The sequence below is a fragment of the Tursiops truncatus genome, chromosome 1, assembly GCF_011762595.2.
Source record: "Tursiops truncatus isolate mTurTru1 chromosome 1, mTurTru1.mat.Y, whole genome shotgun sequence".
In the NCBI taxonomy this organism is placed as follows: domain Eukaryota; kingdom Metazoa; phylum Chordata; class Mammalia; order Artiodactyla; family Delphinidae; genus Tursiops; species Tursiops truncatus.
Window position 1 is genome coordinate 98,434,408 of NC_047034.1, and position 17,720 is coordinate 98,452,127.

General features: G+C 36.9%; 1 protein-coding gene across 3 annotated transcripts in view; it reads left to right on the forward strand.

Annotated features, from left to right (window-relative positions):
* Positions 1 to 17,720, forward strand: part of DPYD (dihydropyrimidine dehydrogenase) — an 810,457-nt gene that overhangs the window by 510,937 nt on the left and 281,800 nt on the right. For all 3 annotated transcript variants that reach the window (XM_019919998.2, XM_073810605.1, XM_073810614.1), the window contains one exon: positions 14,456 to 14,524. In XM_019919998.2, coding sequence (XP_019775557.1) covers positions 14,456 to 14,524 — 69 coding nt within the window. The remainder of the gene's footprint in view (positions 1 to 14,455; positions 14,525 to 17,720) is intronic.

A 17,720-nucleotide genomic window follows, 5' to 3' on the forward strand; every position in this document is an offset into this window, starting at 1 on the left:
ATAATTCAAAAGGTCTAAACAGGAATTTGGTTTTTTTAAATCAAATTATTATGGAGGCTGTTCTCTGCCATATTCTAAGTAATTAAAATAATCAGTGCTATAGTTTTTATAATGCTCTTTGAAAATATATAGTAATTATCAAAACAAAACATTTGATGACCCAAAATTTCAGTCTTATGCCTTTTTCCCAACTCTTAATTGTGTATACTTTTATACAGTAGTTCCTAAGACATGTGTATGCTTATAAATTTATTTTTTAAATAAACTTTCAAATTGGCAAATCTTATATACTAGGGAATATGTATAATTTACCTTTAATATAGAGGACTACAAATTCCAGCCATAAAATTACTTTAGAAAGGCTACTTTTATTTGTTTTGAATGTTTCAAAGATCATGTAATTATATGTGGGATATGGGAGAGAAAAGATTACAAAACAAACACTTCATTGCTGTTTCTTAAAAACAGCATTTATATCACATCTGTGCAATCGTGAGCAAGCTGGAAAGTATGAACAATGAGCAAAAAGAACATTTAAGAGAAAAACTTTTTAATCTTTAAGCTTTAAATATATTATTTTGAAAAAACGTCAAATTTTAAACTCTGAAAAGGTCCTTCAGAGTTTGCTTTGGATTAGAAGTTCCAGTACATTGATTATTGACAAATGTGACTTTACCTCAGCAGTTGAAACAGCTAATATTGATATTAGAAATATTTTATGAAATAACTCACTAAAGCAAAGAAATTTGGGGATTTTTTCCCATGTGCTTAATGAGATGTATACCCTTTTCATGCATTGTAAATATTAGTGCATATGTATTATCTTAGAGGTATATAAGTATGGCTTGAATAGCATTTCTTGATTTTAATTAGGCTACTCTGCCTTTTGGTATCTTCATTTAACAGGTAATGTGAATTTAACAGGGACTTTGTTGTACACTCTGTTTTATTTTTATAGTATGCACATAAGTTCAAAATGCCAACACATTCATTATGCTGTGTAAAGTTTATACCGGAAAGGTTCCAATCACTTTGAAAAAGATCCTGTCATTATTTCTGTTGTAAATCACTACGCCAAGCTTCTGAGAAGGAACCTTTTGAACTGAAATTTGAAATATAGATGAAACCCTAAGATGTTTACAAAATGTGGAAATATCTTTGGTTGATTCCCAAGTATGAACAGCACATTAAGGCAGGGAATCATTGATCAAAATTCAATGATACAATGAATGTTTTATTAGTTAAGTATCATTAATCATTATCCTGAAAAGTGCAGCATGTTAGAGGGTTTGTTTCTACTGCAGTTTACCAAGGTGCCCATTGTTGGCAGATGCGGCTCCTCCAGATGGAGGAGGTGGAAGCACATGAGTCCCCACATGGAAATAGCTTCCTGTTCAGAAAGGTCTGGTGAGGTGAGGGAAACTGTGGTGGGGATGGGATGTGATGAAGAGGAGAAGGAAAGCAGAAAAAAAAAGTGAAGATGGCATTATTTGTGTAAAAAGAGAGTGCACAAGATCATTAGTTTATTCAGCCATCTAGTTTTCCCTCAGCGCCTTCTCTGTGCCTGTCTCAAGGTGGGCACTGAAGCAGGTGGTTTCATGGGGAGAAAGGTGATGAATGACTACTTACAGAAGTGCATAGGGGAAGGACAGGAGCAATGGAAATACACGTGTCTCATGCAGAGCATGGGTGAGGAGAAAAGCTTCCAGCTTTATGGTCTAAAGTGTGTTCTTCAGACCTCTCAGGAAAAGGGCACGGCTGCTAACGCCTCCCCTACTCTCCAGACTTTCCTCATTGCAGCACACTCCTCTATCCTTAACGTGCTACTTGTTTGCAGTATTGGCCCTCTTTGGGTCTTCCAAATAGGGAATCATACATGTCTGGGGTCAAAGGTCTTAGAATTTTTTCTGAGTGAGTAGGAAAAAAAATTTAATCTCAATTCTGATAAAACAATTTAAGCCAAGACACATAATTTAATAAAAGGTGTCCTAGATATTAGTGAATTTCCTAATATTTCAGTGAAATCTAAAAATAATTTTAAAATATCTATAAAATGTGAATTGATCTATAAAGTTTGATCCTGTGGATCTGCCTCTTTTTTTTTAAACTGCATTAATTTACAAATATACCCACAAAGTGACACCTACCAAAGATCAAAGGAGCATATACAGATGATGCTTTCTACCCTTTCCAACAGCATATTTTTAAAAGTCTTATCAGTGGATGTTTAAAACCAAAGTGGTGCAATATTTCAAAATGTCATTGTTTGCACTCTAACTAAATTGTAGAAAATGGCAAATCTGAATATGGCATTATTCTCGTAGTCATAAAAAACCATTGAATTTCATTGAAAAGTATTTAATGTCAAATATATAAAACCATGTTATTCTCAGAATAATCCCTATGAAAAAAGTGTGGGAAGCCAAGTTATTCCCATTTTATAGATCAGGTAGCTGATGCAAAAAGACATTTAAATGACATGTTAGTATTTGATTATTAATTTCACAAGTAAGGGGCATCACTATATATGCCAGCACTGTTCTGTATCCAAAACAAAGATTCTTACTTTAGTGGAGCTTACATTCGCACCGAGGCAAGAAAGACATTAACTATATTAAATAAAATGATATAATAGAAAGTGCCATGGGAAAGAAAACAGAGCTGGGAGGGGATGGTTTGCAGTCTTAAGTAAAGTGTCACTGAGGCAATGACATTTGAGCAGAGAATGGAAGGAAGTGTGGGAGAGTGCCTGTGGATGTCTAGGGGAGAATATGTAAGTTTGAAGAAGTCCCCAGAACAGAATCAGAGTCTCCCAAGGGTGGGCAGCATGTTCCACAGTGAACTGGATTTAAGGCTTCCTATAGAATTTCTGTGAGGTAATAGCATATAGTTGGGAAAGAGTTGTTTGTTTTTAGAAGTCCCTGACTTCTTAAAAACATTGCATTTAACAAACATTTATTGCATTTCAGCTATTCTTTTATTTACTTCTACACTCAACAAATATTTTGTGAGTTCCTAATGTGTGTCAGGTACATTAGTAAACAGAACAGGCAATCCCAGCCCACAAGGGACATAGGCTGAGATGGAAGACACAGCCAACGTCCTCCAGAAGCTTACCATCCAGAACTTAAGACACGATACCACTAACTTACACAACAGGATTATCTAATTGAATATGCATTAAACGTGCAACCATAGTTAATGAGAGCAAAAGAGCTACATCTCATAAAATAATTACAATAACAGTATTTACATAAAATTTTTATTTGGAATTTAAAATCTTTACAGAAAATGTTTCAATAATCTTTATAACACCCATGTGTTATATGTATAGTATTGGAAGAAGCGCCCAGACTATTTAAGGTAGCGCATTATTCCATGTAATTATCTTGAGAGGTTTTTTTTTAATAATACTTTATTTTTAACCTGTTTTTAAACCTCAAATTCCTATAGCACATTTTAATACTGTATTTATTAACCTTATTAATTTATGAAGGCATTTCATTAAATGAATATTTGTTATAGTCTCTAAATTGAAAAAGTTTAAAATTGGAATACAGATACTTTATAACATATTTCAAACCAACTCCTTTATGTGCCTTTGAAAGGCTGTGTGCCTGAATGAACCACATCAATACAGGCAACATATCATGACCTTTTAAGCAGAAGAAAAATCAAATCTCATTCACAGGTTTTATGTAGGTGACACCATTTTTGTGTACAGTGAATTCAAATTTTATGGCTTCAGCTGACTTACTGCAACCTCAGTGAAGGGTCAATAGTGATAGAACAACCTAAATCCAGTTAGACATCATAGATTAAAGCCAGTGCCAAAATCATGCTATGAAGACAGTAAATGACTTATAGGTATGAAAATATACGGTAGTCTTGGTGGTTTCATATATGTACTTTTTCTCCACTGATGCAGCAAGTACTGTAATCTTTATAGGGATGAACTAGAAAAGTTTTTTAAATGAATAAAAAAAATAACAAAAGGCCATCTTTCCTTCTACAGACAGTTGTTAAGTTCACATTAGGTGCTATTCAATGCTGAACCAAATGATAAGAAAATGAAGGTGAATAAAAATTAGCATGTTTTCCCATTGAGTGGAGTAAGGGAAGACAATGGTATAAATAAACATACATCTGTGTTATAGTGTGATAGAAACTGAAATAGAGGTAGAGGCATCACACTCAAATACCTAGTAGAAACAGTAATTCTGTCTCTGAGATCATTGAGGGCAGTGTGGTAGAAGTTAGCTCTGTGTTAGAACTTGAAGAATGAATAGGAGATATACTGTCAGAGGAGTAGGGTAGGCTATAAGAAGAAGGAACAGCACAGGGAAAAGAATGGAAGCCAAGAAAAGTCTGGTGGCCAGTATATATAGTGTATTCAGTTTGGTGTGTCAAGATAAGGGGCAGCAAGCTGATTTGGGACCGAATTATAAAGAGCCAACACTACCCTGTTTTCATTCCTTAACATGTTTAGGTGGTTAGGAAACAGCGATCATCTCATTGGGTCCTTCTCACTTGATCTTCCCTTTGACTTCATGATTTCCTAGGCAGTTCAGTCTGCCTATCCAGCTTAGATGGTACTTATGGAGTCACAGTGAAATAATACATGGAGCAAGAACACAGAAATAAGGTTGGTCTCTGAAAATAAAAGTAATAAAAATTGACACACATTGAATGAAATGCATCATGTATAAAAATAAACCCACATAGTTTTCTATAAATGATGTGTTTAAGGAGCAAAGAGAAATGAGTCAGAGAAAAAATATTATAGGTAGAGAGTTTAAGATTTATATTTACTCTTGTTAGCTGTACAGTCCTGAGTACTTAACCTTTTTAAATAAGTTTTTTTCTTTCCTATCTGTAAATTGGGGCTGATAATTTCCACTTTATCATGATTAGAGATAATACACGTGAAATGCTTAACATAGTGCTTGACACATGCAAGTACAGAGCAAGTGCTAGTTCTTGTTGTTCTTGTTAAACTTAATAAAAGTGGTATCAGTTAGCTTTGGCTACATAACAAAACACCCCAAACTTAGTTGATTGAAGCAACTATGAATTTAGTTCACAATTCTGCATGCATGTTAGCGATTTGGGCTGAGCTAAGCTGTGTGGTTCTTCTGGTCTCAGCTAGTCTTACTCCGTCTATAGTCAACTTCCAAGTGGGCTATGTGCTGGCTGGTCCCAAGTGGCCTCAGCTGGATGGTTCATCTCTGTTCCATGTGGTCTCTGATCCTTCAGCAGGCTGTACTAGCTTGATCACATGGCTAGGCAGGATTTCAAGAGAGTAAACAGAAGAGGATAAGACCTCTTCAAGCTGTGGTTTGACACTGGCACAGCATCACTTCTGTGATATTCTATGGATTAAAACAAGTCACAAAGCCCACATTCAAAAAGCAGGTAAATAAATCCCCCACTTTATCAGAGTAGCTGCACAGTTACTTTGCAAGGGGGTATGGATACAGGGAGGGGAACACTTTCTTTCAAAGAGACTACCACAAGAGGGTTGAGGACACAGAATCAGCTAGAATCTCTAATGTAAACTGAAAGGATAGGAAATCAATATGGTATAGTCTTGATGTAGTCAAGAGGAACTTGGAGTCAACAGACCTGAGCTTAATCCCTGCCTGTGCTATTGATTTACTTTATGCTGGTAAAGTAAATTATCTGTGCTCATTATTCTCAATACAAGGTTTTCTAAGTTCAAAATTATTATGTGGAATAAATGAGATAATGTATGTGAAAATGTGTATTAAGTGTAAATCTATAAACAAATATAATGGATTCTTATTCATTGATATAAAATATACTTTATAAAATGTGAGAGGTTCTTGAACTTCTTACCTTGCACCACCTACCTGTCCTTCTCATTCTTTCTGTAGAATGTAGAAATTTACTTACATTTAGATATTGTAAATGTAATGCAATACATTATTTAACTGCTTGGATTACTTGCAGTGTGTGTTACTTGCAGTTTCTTTTCTCAGCTACCTATTTCATTATCCCTTTGAGGCAAACATTTTTGAATCCTAATTGAATATAAGGTACAATACTAGATTCTAGAGATATAGAGATGAAAATCTGGGCCCTATCCCCAAAAACTTCGGTCATCTTTTGAAAGACATACAAACCACAATTTAGTACAATATAGTAAATGTTATGATAAAGACATGCAAAGGGTGCTATGGGATCTCAGAAGACACAGGAGAGGAAGGGTGAACAGGTAAGCCTTCCTGGGAAAGATAATGGGAAAAAGAGGAGCAGGAATTTACTAGACAAAATAATCTAAAATTCAATGCCAAATGCTCAGCGGATTAGAAACCATTGTTTTAACCCCTTGCCTGAATAAATCTGGTTTCAACCTATGCATCCAGCTCCATGCCCTCAAAGTGTAGCCATTCATTTCCCCCAAAGCTAAATTGAACTGCTTGATATTCCTTAAGCAGAGCATATTCCTTAAACACAGCACCCTGTGCCTTTGTTTCTGCTGCTTACTACAACTGGAGTACTCTTGGCCTTTTCATTTCTAATCAGTTTCCAGTAAATACCCATGGATGATTTCATAGTCGAATAAGAGTTCCTTTACTCTGAGGACTTCCCTGATTCACACAGATACAGATAATCACTCTTTCCTTTCTGCTCTCACTGTATTCTGGTTCATACACTATAATTATTTTTGTATCAATTTACATATGTCTCCTTTATTATACCATATGAGCACAGGGACCATTCCTTATTCATTCAGATAAAAGGAGTAGACATATGGTCAAGAGAATGCAGAATACATGTTACATTCAGGAAGCAAAGTAGGGCTTCCCTGGTGGCGCAGTGGTTGAGAGTCCGCCTGCCGATGCAGGGGACACGGGTTCGTGCCCCTGTCCAAGAAGACCCCACACGCCGCGGAGCGGCTGGGCCCGTGAGCCATGGCCGCTGAGCCTGTGCGTCCGGAGCCTGTGCTCCGCAACGGGAGAGGCCACAACAGTGAGAGACCCGCGTACTGCAAAAAAAAAAAGGAAGCAAAGTAATTCAGTGCGGTTGGAGCAAATGTCCCATTGTGGTCTTGTATAGCATGAATTTGGATTTGAAGCAGAAGTGTGATATGATCAGGTTTGTCTCTTAGACGGATCTGGCAGATGACATAGGCTGATATCAGAGATGAGGAGACTAATAAGGAAGGTACTTCAGTAATCCAGGGGAGCAGTGGTGAAGGTCTTAACTAAGACAGTCATGATGAAGAGTCAGGAGCACCTAGAAGAGATATTTGATGAGTAAACTAGAGCAATACTTCTCAGACTATTCTGCATGTTAGAACTATCTGGAGATCCTGACAAAACACTGATGACTGGGCCTAACTACATAGAGATCTTGGGGTTATGTTTTTAACTCTCTAGGTGATTTCAGTGCTCAGCCAAGTCTGAGAACCAGTGGACTAGAGAGTATTTAGTAAGTAATTGGATGTAGGCAATGAGGGAGAAATGAAGAAAGAAAATCTCCTCCTAGTTTTCTAACTTGGGACAAAAGGGTAGAGTATAAGCAAATTCGATGTGGGGAAAATGCAAATTCAGGGTGGAGAAATTTAAGTTTGATTTGGGGCAAGTTGAACATAGGTGCTCAAAGATAGTTGAATATGCCGTTCTTGCACTCAAGAGAAAGACACAGGTTGGAGGTGTTTACTTTGTGAATTTTCTGCATATAGGTATTCTCTGAATTCATTGTGAACATGATGTCTACGTTAAAAGAGGACCATGAGTAGAACCTGGGGACATCAATGTGGAAAGGTGGCTAAAGGCAGGAGAGCCTGAGAAGGAATAGCAAAAATAGGAAAAATAGGGGTAGAAGGAGGTATCTCCAAAGCTCACACAGAGGAGGGTCTCAGGAAGTGGAGGTGGTTAACCGTCTCAGTGCTGGAAAGAGTTCCAGTATAGATTTGGGCTGAAAAGTATCTAATAATTTTGCCAAGGTTACTGGTGACCTAGGGTAGATCAGTTGCTAAATACAGTGGGGACGGAAAGTACATAAAAACCTAGTAAGAAGTGATGAAAAGGAGAGGAAAAAAGCAGTTACTGTAGTTCCTGAATAGTCTACAGTTTTTTGTTTTTTGTTTTTGTTCTAGTGGAAAACATCTCTGATTTTCTATTTCTTGTTCTAGTGGAAAACATCTCTGATTTTCTATGGACACCATGTGCATATTTTATAACTTTGAACATGACTTTTCTGTATTAGGAATAGTTGTGTAAGCAAGGTAGTTGTGGGTCCCAAAATAAGCAAAGAAAATGATAAATTTTAAAATAATATAGAAGACAGCTTTAAGAGTACTATTCTCATTTGCAACCATTAAATTAGCAGTAACCATATAAAATTTGAAGAGCTTATGAGTTTTACTTTTAATGTTCTACTCTCAATGTGTACATTTCAGGAAAATTGTACCAATCTCACTTTAGTGTATTTGTACAGTGGTATAAAGAACATTTACAATTTGAATGTTGTACAATTAGTTAATATTTAGTAAACATATTTTCTTAGTTTTAAATGTCTTTGAAAATCACATGTCCCATGCTATTTTTCCTCCTCAATATAATATAATCCCAGTAGTGTTAGCAATGATTTTGTTAAATTGTTTGACAAAACCTAACTTGGCCACTTGTAATTTACAATTGTTCACCTTTGTCACTTTGCAGTTTTTCCGTACTAAAAAATTTAGGTTGTCTTGAAGCTGAATTGTTGACTGAATTTCCAATATAGTTCACAGTATGATTACAGAATACCAAATCAGTGTTTCCAACCTGTGTTCTAGGCATAGACTGTAAGTATTTGGGAATTTGACAAGACGGCCTGCTTGTAACTACTTGGAAATTTTATGTTGCTCTTCACCTTAATTTCTGATGTGCAGACTTTACTGTCATTCAGATTGAAAAAATAAATACTTAATAAAATCATTTTATTTATTCCATAAGGAAATGAATTATAAAAAAAAATAATTTGACTATGAATCGTGATTCTTTAATTTAAAAGTTTGGAAGGATGACAGTTGAAGCCATTTAACACTACTTTTCCTTGTTGCAGAGTAAGTGTCCTGTTGTTTTTAACCTTTGAAGTATTTTTCAGGGAGAAACAACACCCAAAATTTGATTCATAAATTATTATAGATTCATCATCACCTCTTGCCTTTTCAACAGCTTCTTCCTCTTTTCCACATCATTTCCATCGGCATAAAAACATACTCAAATATAGTCCATTTAAAAATATATATATCTCACTAGACCTCCCACAGCCCTTCATCTGCTGCCTCATTGCTCTTTGAGCTAGCCCACAAAAACTGTTACAGAGCTTTGTGTATCAATTCTCTCACTCCTTCATATTCTGTTCATTCCATCTACTCCAGTCTGACTTCTGTCTTCCCTGTTTCACCGCCATCCTTCTTGTAAAGCTTACCAGTGGCATCTGTACTGCCAAATCCTGTGAACACTTCTCTGTTTTCTTACACCAGCTGTCAGAAGCATTCATCCCCGTTGATTGCTCCTTACTTTTTGGAACACTTCCCTCTCTTAGCATTTTCATGTAGCTCTGGGTTAATCTTCATCTCTTTCATTTTCTCTATTTTATTCTATTCTGTTTAGAAGTCACTAAGCTAGGTAGATTTAAATACCATTATATGTTGAAGTCTCTACAGTGTTCACTTTCATCCCTAACCTCTTCAGTGAATTCTAGACTCATGTGTCCAGTGGCACACTTGATGTTATCACTAATGGGATGCTTGCTAGTCATTTTATATGTAATATATTAAAAATTGAACCTCTTAACAGTCCCCCACTTGTTACTGCACTACGCTTTGTTCCATCTTGGTGAAGTGTCTATGCTCCACTCAGTGGCTCAAGCCAGTAATCTAGGGATCATCCTTAATTTTTTCTCTCCTCTCACCTCCTGAGTCTAACCATTGACCTGCCTTGTTGGTCTTAGCTCAGAGTTCCACTTTGTGGTATCTCCATGCATATTATGCAAGCCACATTATTTCAACTCAACTGGACTCTTTGCTTTTACCCTACAGCCCCTCATTCCGTTCCCTGTAAAGTAGCCAGAAGCACCTTTTGAAAATGTAAATCGGATCATTTTATCACCCTCCTTTAAACCTTTCAGTGGTCTCCCATTATACCTACAATAAATCCAAACTCCCACAGGTTTCAGCTCCCAGAGATATGGCTACTGCCTGCTTCTCTCGTCTCCTCTTACACTCTTCTTGCCCTGTCATGGAATACCATCTACAAAGGGCTTCTCTTTTTAAGTATATCAGGCTCACTCCTACTTCAGAGTCTTTGCACATGCCGTTTCCTCTACCTGGAATGCCACTTTTCACTCAGGTCCCAATCCATTCTTCTGTGTGAGGTGCCTTCTTATCTTTTATTTCTCAACTCAGAGAGCCCTTTACTGACCATCAACTAATGAGGCTCTGTGCACCCCTGTGATTCTCCATCTTGCTCTCCTCTATTTTTCCTTAATCTTGACCTGGAAATAGTCCTAATAATGTATTTTTTAAATGACTTTTTCCCTCCCTAAAAATGTAAGCTGAAGGAAGGTAGGGACTTTTCCTCTTTTGCTCATCACTTTTGAGTTACAGTTACTGGCGCATAGAAGGTCTCAAAAGATACTGGTTAAATGTTGATAAACAAAGACTCTGAATCAATATCTTAAACTCCTCTGCATGTCATCCAGTGCCTACCACAGCAGATGCTCAGCTTCCATATTAATTGATTAACTGACATTGTTTGAATCTCTCACTAGACTGTGTATCAAAAAATGTAGGATATAGTTATGTATAGACTCATCCAATAATGTTTTAAAATTTAGCCATGAAAAACGGAGTACTTAGAAATGGCATAAATTAAATGAAAGATAGGGAAATGTTCCTTGGTTTTAAAAATGTTTCATTGGGTATTCATTTCTAGTAACATTTCATGATGTTTCACAATGTAATATACACATCAATTCTTTTTTTTTCCATAGGAAAAAAGTAACCTGTCTTCCTTTGTTTGATTACAAACTAAGCACAGCAAAACACTGAAGGGCTTTCTAATCATCAAAGAAAGATTAAATTCTGTCCAGTGTTCTTTTAGTGTTAATGTCTTTTAGCCTGACTTTTCGAAAAATCCTAATATCTCTTAATAAAAAATAAAATGATTTGGAGTCATCATATTCCTCTGAAATAGAATGTTACCATATAATTTCACAAACTATCCCTTGGTTTTAGATAAAGATTTTTAGACTTCTTAGATAATTTAGCATATAAAAATAGTGTATAAAGTTATTTTTCCCTTAAATTTACTTGACAGAAAAAAAATGCTTAGGAAGTTATTTTAAAAGTGACAATTCTAGTTTTGCATGTAGTAATTGCCAAGACTGTCAGTGATAGAAAATAGAATATAACTTGGGTTTTCTTAAGCCCAAAGTGGTATTTATTGGTTCACTTGTACAGGCATATTAGTGGTACACCTGACTTAGAAGTGGCAGAAACATCTCTCCATCTTGCATCTCTACCTTCCTCTGTCTCTGCTTTGTTTTTACCTAGTGCAGCTAGCCTTGGGTAGGAGTGGGAGGGTTGGGTTGGTTAGGTAAGCAGTCAGTGATTACCAGCTACTCTGAACATCCTTCATTCCAGTTCAGGGACCAAAGAGGAAAAAAGCCTTTAACTCCCCAGCTCCATTGAAGGACTTTAATGAGACCAGAGTAGTTGATCACTGTGATTAACCCTGTTGGGGATATTTTCCCAGCTTTTTGGGCAAGAAGATAAAGTCTGTTTTTAGATGATGAGGGAAGAACAGGGTAGTGCTCGGCTGCTCAGAGCATACAAATATAACTTGTATCTGTTCAACGTAATGTATCTCTCCCACCTGTGGTCACCCTTCCCCAATGACAGTGTGCCCCAAATCATATCTAGTCACTGCGTTCCTAGGCATTTGATGGTACCAGTGTTCTCAAAGTTCAGGAAAATTCTCTGGGTGATACTTATTTCTCTCCATCGAGCTCAAGTGTAGCTCCTGTGATCCCCAGGCCTTATAAGGCAAGTGACGATTTTAACCAGTCCAGGCACAATCAATATATATTTGGAGCAAAAACAGCTTTATCAAAATAAAACTCGGCATTTAGGGCTTCCCTGGTGGTGCAGTGGTTGAGAGTCTGCCTGCTAATGCAGGGGACACGGGTCTGAGCCCTGGTCTGGGAGGATCCCACATGCCGCGGAGCAACTAGGCCCGTGAGCCATGGCCGCTGAGCCTGCGTGTCTGGAGCCTGTGCTCCGCAACAAGAGAGGCCGCGACAGTGAGAGGCCGGCGCACCGCGATGAAGAGTGGCCCCCGCTTGCCACAACTAGAGAAAGCCCTCGCACAGAAATGAAGACGCAACATAGCAAAAATAAATAAATAAACTCCTACCCCCAACATCTTCTTTAAGAAAAAAAAAAAAAAAAAAACACACAAAAAACTCGCCACTTAGTAAAGAGGAACCATCTTAGTCACTAGTTGAGAGCATCTATCATATCCAGTTGTCAGTGCTAGTAAACCTTCCTTCCCTGGAAGTGGCTTTCTTTTTTTTTTTTTTTTTTTTTTTTTGCGGTACACGGGCCTCTCACTGCTGTGGCCTCTCCCGTTGCGGAGCACAAGCTCCGGACGCGCAGGCTCAGCGGCCATGGCTCACGGGCCCAGCCGCTCGGCGGCATGTGGGATCTTCCTGGATCGGGGCACGAACCCGTGTCCTGTGCATCGGCAGGCGGACTCTCAGCTACTGCGCCACCAGGGAAGCCCCTGATTCTTCTTTCTTAATTACTCCTTCTAGTTCACGAGTTCTGTGTATTTTGACATCTGACCCTTTTTTCTATTGGCAAGACCGGCCCTCGCAACTGCCCTGCTCACTCTTCACTCTGACTCGTATAATAATTATTTGCCAACAGTTTTCACCAATTGTTTATTTTTTTTTCCCTTCTCTAACGCATGGTGTTCATTTCTGCTTAATTTTAAAAGGATGAGCTGCAAAAGCAACTGTCTGTTCCTAAACCTTTAGTGCCCTCGTACATTTATTCACTCAGTTTTACTATGTGCCAAACATCATGCTGGTTATTGTAGATAAAATGATGCATGATGCAGAGCAGTCCAGGCACCCATGGAGATTACAGTCTATCAGGAGAGAAAAAATTGACCCAATCTTAAGGACAGACTTGTTCAGTATTTCGAGCTCTGGTATTCAGAACTCTCTCCAACATATTTTCTGTCTTTCTCTTAATATTAAAAGCATTCATCTGACTTGTACAGCACATCTTTGTTTTCTTTTGTTTTTTAGACATACATTAAAAACCTGTATGTGGTGAGAGCCCAGTGTCTTTTAGTGGACTCTTCCACTGGACTCTGTGACTTTAGGCTTGGCACAAACTCTTTGTGTCACAATCTCATAGTCTTTAAATGGTAATAATAAAAAGAATTGCTGACATATATTGAATATTTACATTAGGCCAGCAAAACCTAGTGGTTAAAAGCACAGACTGTCAGCCAGATTTCTGGGTCTGAGTCCTGGCTGTGACCTTTCCATATCAGTGCCTTAGCATCTTCACCTGTAAAATGGGGAGAGTAATGTTGAGAATGATTAAGTAAGTTAATAAAGTAAAATCCATTAAAACATTACCTAGCACATCATTAGAGCCATAAAATCTTAGCAATTCAATGATCACTTTTCTAAGTAGGAAGGTACTATTATCCATATTTAACCAGTGAGAAAACTAAATATCTTGCCCAGGGCCACACAGTTAGTGGTAGAGTCTGAGCTCTGATCTAGACATTCTGGCTTCAGAGCAGATACTAGTAAATACTACTCTATGTAGCCTCCATTATAAGGTTACTGTAAGACTATAGTTAAATAATCAACATTTAACAAACTTTAAAACTATAATTCACTCTGAATATGATATGTAAGGTGTTATTATCCATACTATAATAAGATATGATTGAAGAAGACACTAATTCACTTCCTTTCCATACCTTGAAAACTTTTAGCTATACCAGTAATTATATTAATAAATATTTCTGTGTCATTGTATAATTTAAACAACCCTTTCACATACACAAATCCATGTAATTCCAACCATCACTCTTTGAGATGGGCAAGGTCAGTATTATTTTCTCCATTTTAAAAATGTGAATGCTGAGGATCAGAAAAGTTAAGTAACTTGCTCAAGTATACAAAGAGAGTAAATGAGAAAGTCTCTAACGTAAGTCTGAAGCTCCAGATCTCATCCTTTGCTTCACTATAACGCCCTGCTGTTTTTTTAATGATTTCTTTCAACAGATGGAAAACTAATTTTTATAATATAGTTTATCATTATAAACATATATATATATCATATACCCTTGTGTACAAAGGCATAACTATTTGATCTAATATTCTTTCCTTTCTCTTTTTAAAGATTGTGATTGCTAGCATTATGTGCAGTTACAACAAAAATGACTGGATGGAACTCTCCAGAAAGGCTGAGGTAATGATTTCTTTCTAGTATATTTATTTTATTTCTTCTCTTCTATTTTTATTAGTTTTAAATAAAGAGCTGTCATGAAAAATAACCCAGGAGAAGTAAAATTGAATGGAAAATAGTAACTTAAAACATTTCTATTATAATTTGTTTACCCTATGTTTTCATTAAAATGATGGGAATGTAAATTTAAAAGGAATCTATTCTATAAAAGTGGTCCCTTGGATTTCACACACTGCCTGAAAATCCTTTATTCTTTGAATCCATATGCTCTTTATTTGCATATTAAGCAAACTGTATATTATGATGGATGCCATGATAAAATTTAATTCTACCTTTGAGAGTCTAACTTGATCTTACCTTGCCTTTAGGCAAACTAGTTTGACAGCGAGAAAAGAAATTTTGAATATAAAACTCTTGAATATTTAAAATATAAAAGGTTCATTTAATACTATTCTAGTTTGAATACAGACATGCATAAAATGGTAGGACAGAATGCTCCTGAGTGGAACACCAGTCAGCAGGTTTTCTATAGTATAAATTGAAGCTTGCACAAATGCAAACAACTAACCATGTGCCTCAAATTTGTATTTCAAGTGGAAAAATACATACCTAAAATTGTATGCTTATGTCCATCGTGTTGTCATGAAAAATACTGTAGACAGCTTGAGCTGGGGTTTCTTGAAAACCTCTCAGAAATACAGAAGACTAAATCTAACAATACTTATGAACTAAGGACTCTACATTATAAAATATTATAAAGCTTTCTATAGTGTTCAAAAATATTGATTGTATATTTTATTTGGATATCTTAAACCTGCGAGGACAAAAATTATTTCTGGGACTTGGGGGGCGTGAAATTAACATGATCAGTAACTGGCTTTATGATCTTTGTAGCTGGGTCCATTTCATACATGTATTTGCCTAATTGACCATGAAATCTTCCACAGAGCCCATGTTTGGCATGAGTTTTGCCAATTTAAAGCTTGACTATGATGAATGGCTTTATCACACTACTAGCTTCTCTGCCTTCTGTAGAATAAAATACTTAAAGAATTTTCTTCAATAATGAGCATTAATTTTTAAATAAGCAAATTTTACTTTTAAAAAGTCAAAAGCCTTTATACATGTAACCAACTTAAAGATATTTTTCATATTTCTCACATTCTATACCTATTTCTTAAATTATAGTTTAAAACTACAATTTGATATCATATTCTAGGTTCTTATAGCAATCAATCAATCAATAAAAGTAAAAGGGGAAGTAAGGAGGGAAAAAAAAGGAAAACATTAAAAAAAAAAAAAGAAAAAGATATGCCTTCCATTCAGTCAAAACAGTGTGTGGGATCTCTCCACAGGAAAGCAATATACATATCAAGAAGTTCAATCCATAGATGGTGTCAATTAAAAAAAAACACTTCCCTCTAAGATTAAGATATGGACCAACTCAGGGTATAGCACATGAAGGAACTATCCCCAGGTCTTCACATCCCCCTGGAGGGCAGCGATAAGCAGCATGATTCCATCACAGCTTATATGGGGGACACCCAGTAAAGCTTTGTAGAGTCAGTATTTGGTTTTGTTTCTATGAACACATACTTCAAAACAGATTAAAACAGATTTTCTTACAATGGAAGAGCCCACATTAAAACAAATCAACAAAAACAAAGAGTGTTCAAGCCAAAGTTACTATACCACTTAGAATGTACATTTCTTTCGGGGTGGTGATAATGAGGGGTAAGAAATCTGAGATAACACAGCAGCTGTTGTAGCGAGCCACTGCTTTTAAGTTCGGCAAATCACTTAATGTGGTGATGGGTATACTTTAAATTCATGAATTTCCTCTCCTTAGAGTAGATTAATTCTTGAATTACGCAGTAGGGAATTGAGGAAATCTGCTCTTTACTGTTATATCTGAAAACAGAAATGCACATGTGTAACAGCAGAGCAGATCCAGTTGTATAAGAACATGAAAAAATAGAGACAGAAACTCTGTATCAGAATGAAAATTTGCACAAGAAGGGATCATTATTAGTTGTTTCACCAGAGGATACCATTTTATTTCACTATTTTGAATAAACATTTAAGACCACGTGGGTGGTTAAAAAAAAAAAGAACCTAGTACATTCTTAAAATATAGTAAATTCTACTAAATGCTGTTTTTAAAAGTTAATGCACATACAGTATATCTTTTTTGTCACATGCATATTCTTGGAAATAGAACCATATTGAACCAAACCTTCCTTTTCACTCTAACCCTAGAATACCCACACTTTTAATGTCTTCTTTTATGCATTCCTCAACCTGGTTTTCATTTATCTTGTCTTATGAACACCATAAAACAGAAGCAGCCTCTGGAAAAGTTTTTACAGCTTGGTGTCAAATCAGTAGCATGGTTAGGCTCTGCTCAATTGTTTTTGGCTCAGTTATCTGATCACACACTATCCTACTTTTCTGGGACATTGATAACCTATTCCAATTCCATGCAAGGAAGATCCATGAAGCACCTACTATGTGCAGAGTCCCTGGCCAGCCAAAACAAAGGTGAATACGGTAGAGCCTCAGCTGTGTAGATATGTTCACAGTTTAAATGTGTATACCAAATTGAACCATACACAATAGTAGGTCTTGAATAGATCTTGAACTCATTTGAATAGATTTTTGAATCCATTTCTTTCTTAATGCGTGTTAACTTAGAAAACAGAACCTGAGTCAAAATTAATGTGAAGATGGTTCATTGAAGGATTCAATTCCAGAGCAGTAAGAGTGAGGGCGGGGAAAGGCAATAGGAAGAAGGGAAAGCAGAGAGAGCATGATGCATTCCAGAGCTGGCTGCCACTTCCCAAGGAGATGGAGCCAATCGCTTAGTCGTGTGGGACCGGGAGGGCTGTATGGAATTGTCCTGCCTCGCACCAGTTTACAGGAGAAGAAGGGGGAGGGAGCTATCTACCGGCTCCTTCCTGTCTCCTGTCTCTCATTGGTAAAATTTTACACTACAACACTTTACTTTCTTCTGCACTTTTGTGTTATGTGTCCTGCCCCCTTTAGGTAGCTGCTAGGGAAGTCAAATCCCACAGCATATTGAGGGCACTGGCCCTCCTGGAGCTCCCACTTTGACAGGTACAGTGGAGGCTGTGACAGAGCCCCGCTCTCATCCTGAGGGAGCTGTGAGAGCTGGCAATGATGGGAGATGTAGGATAGC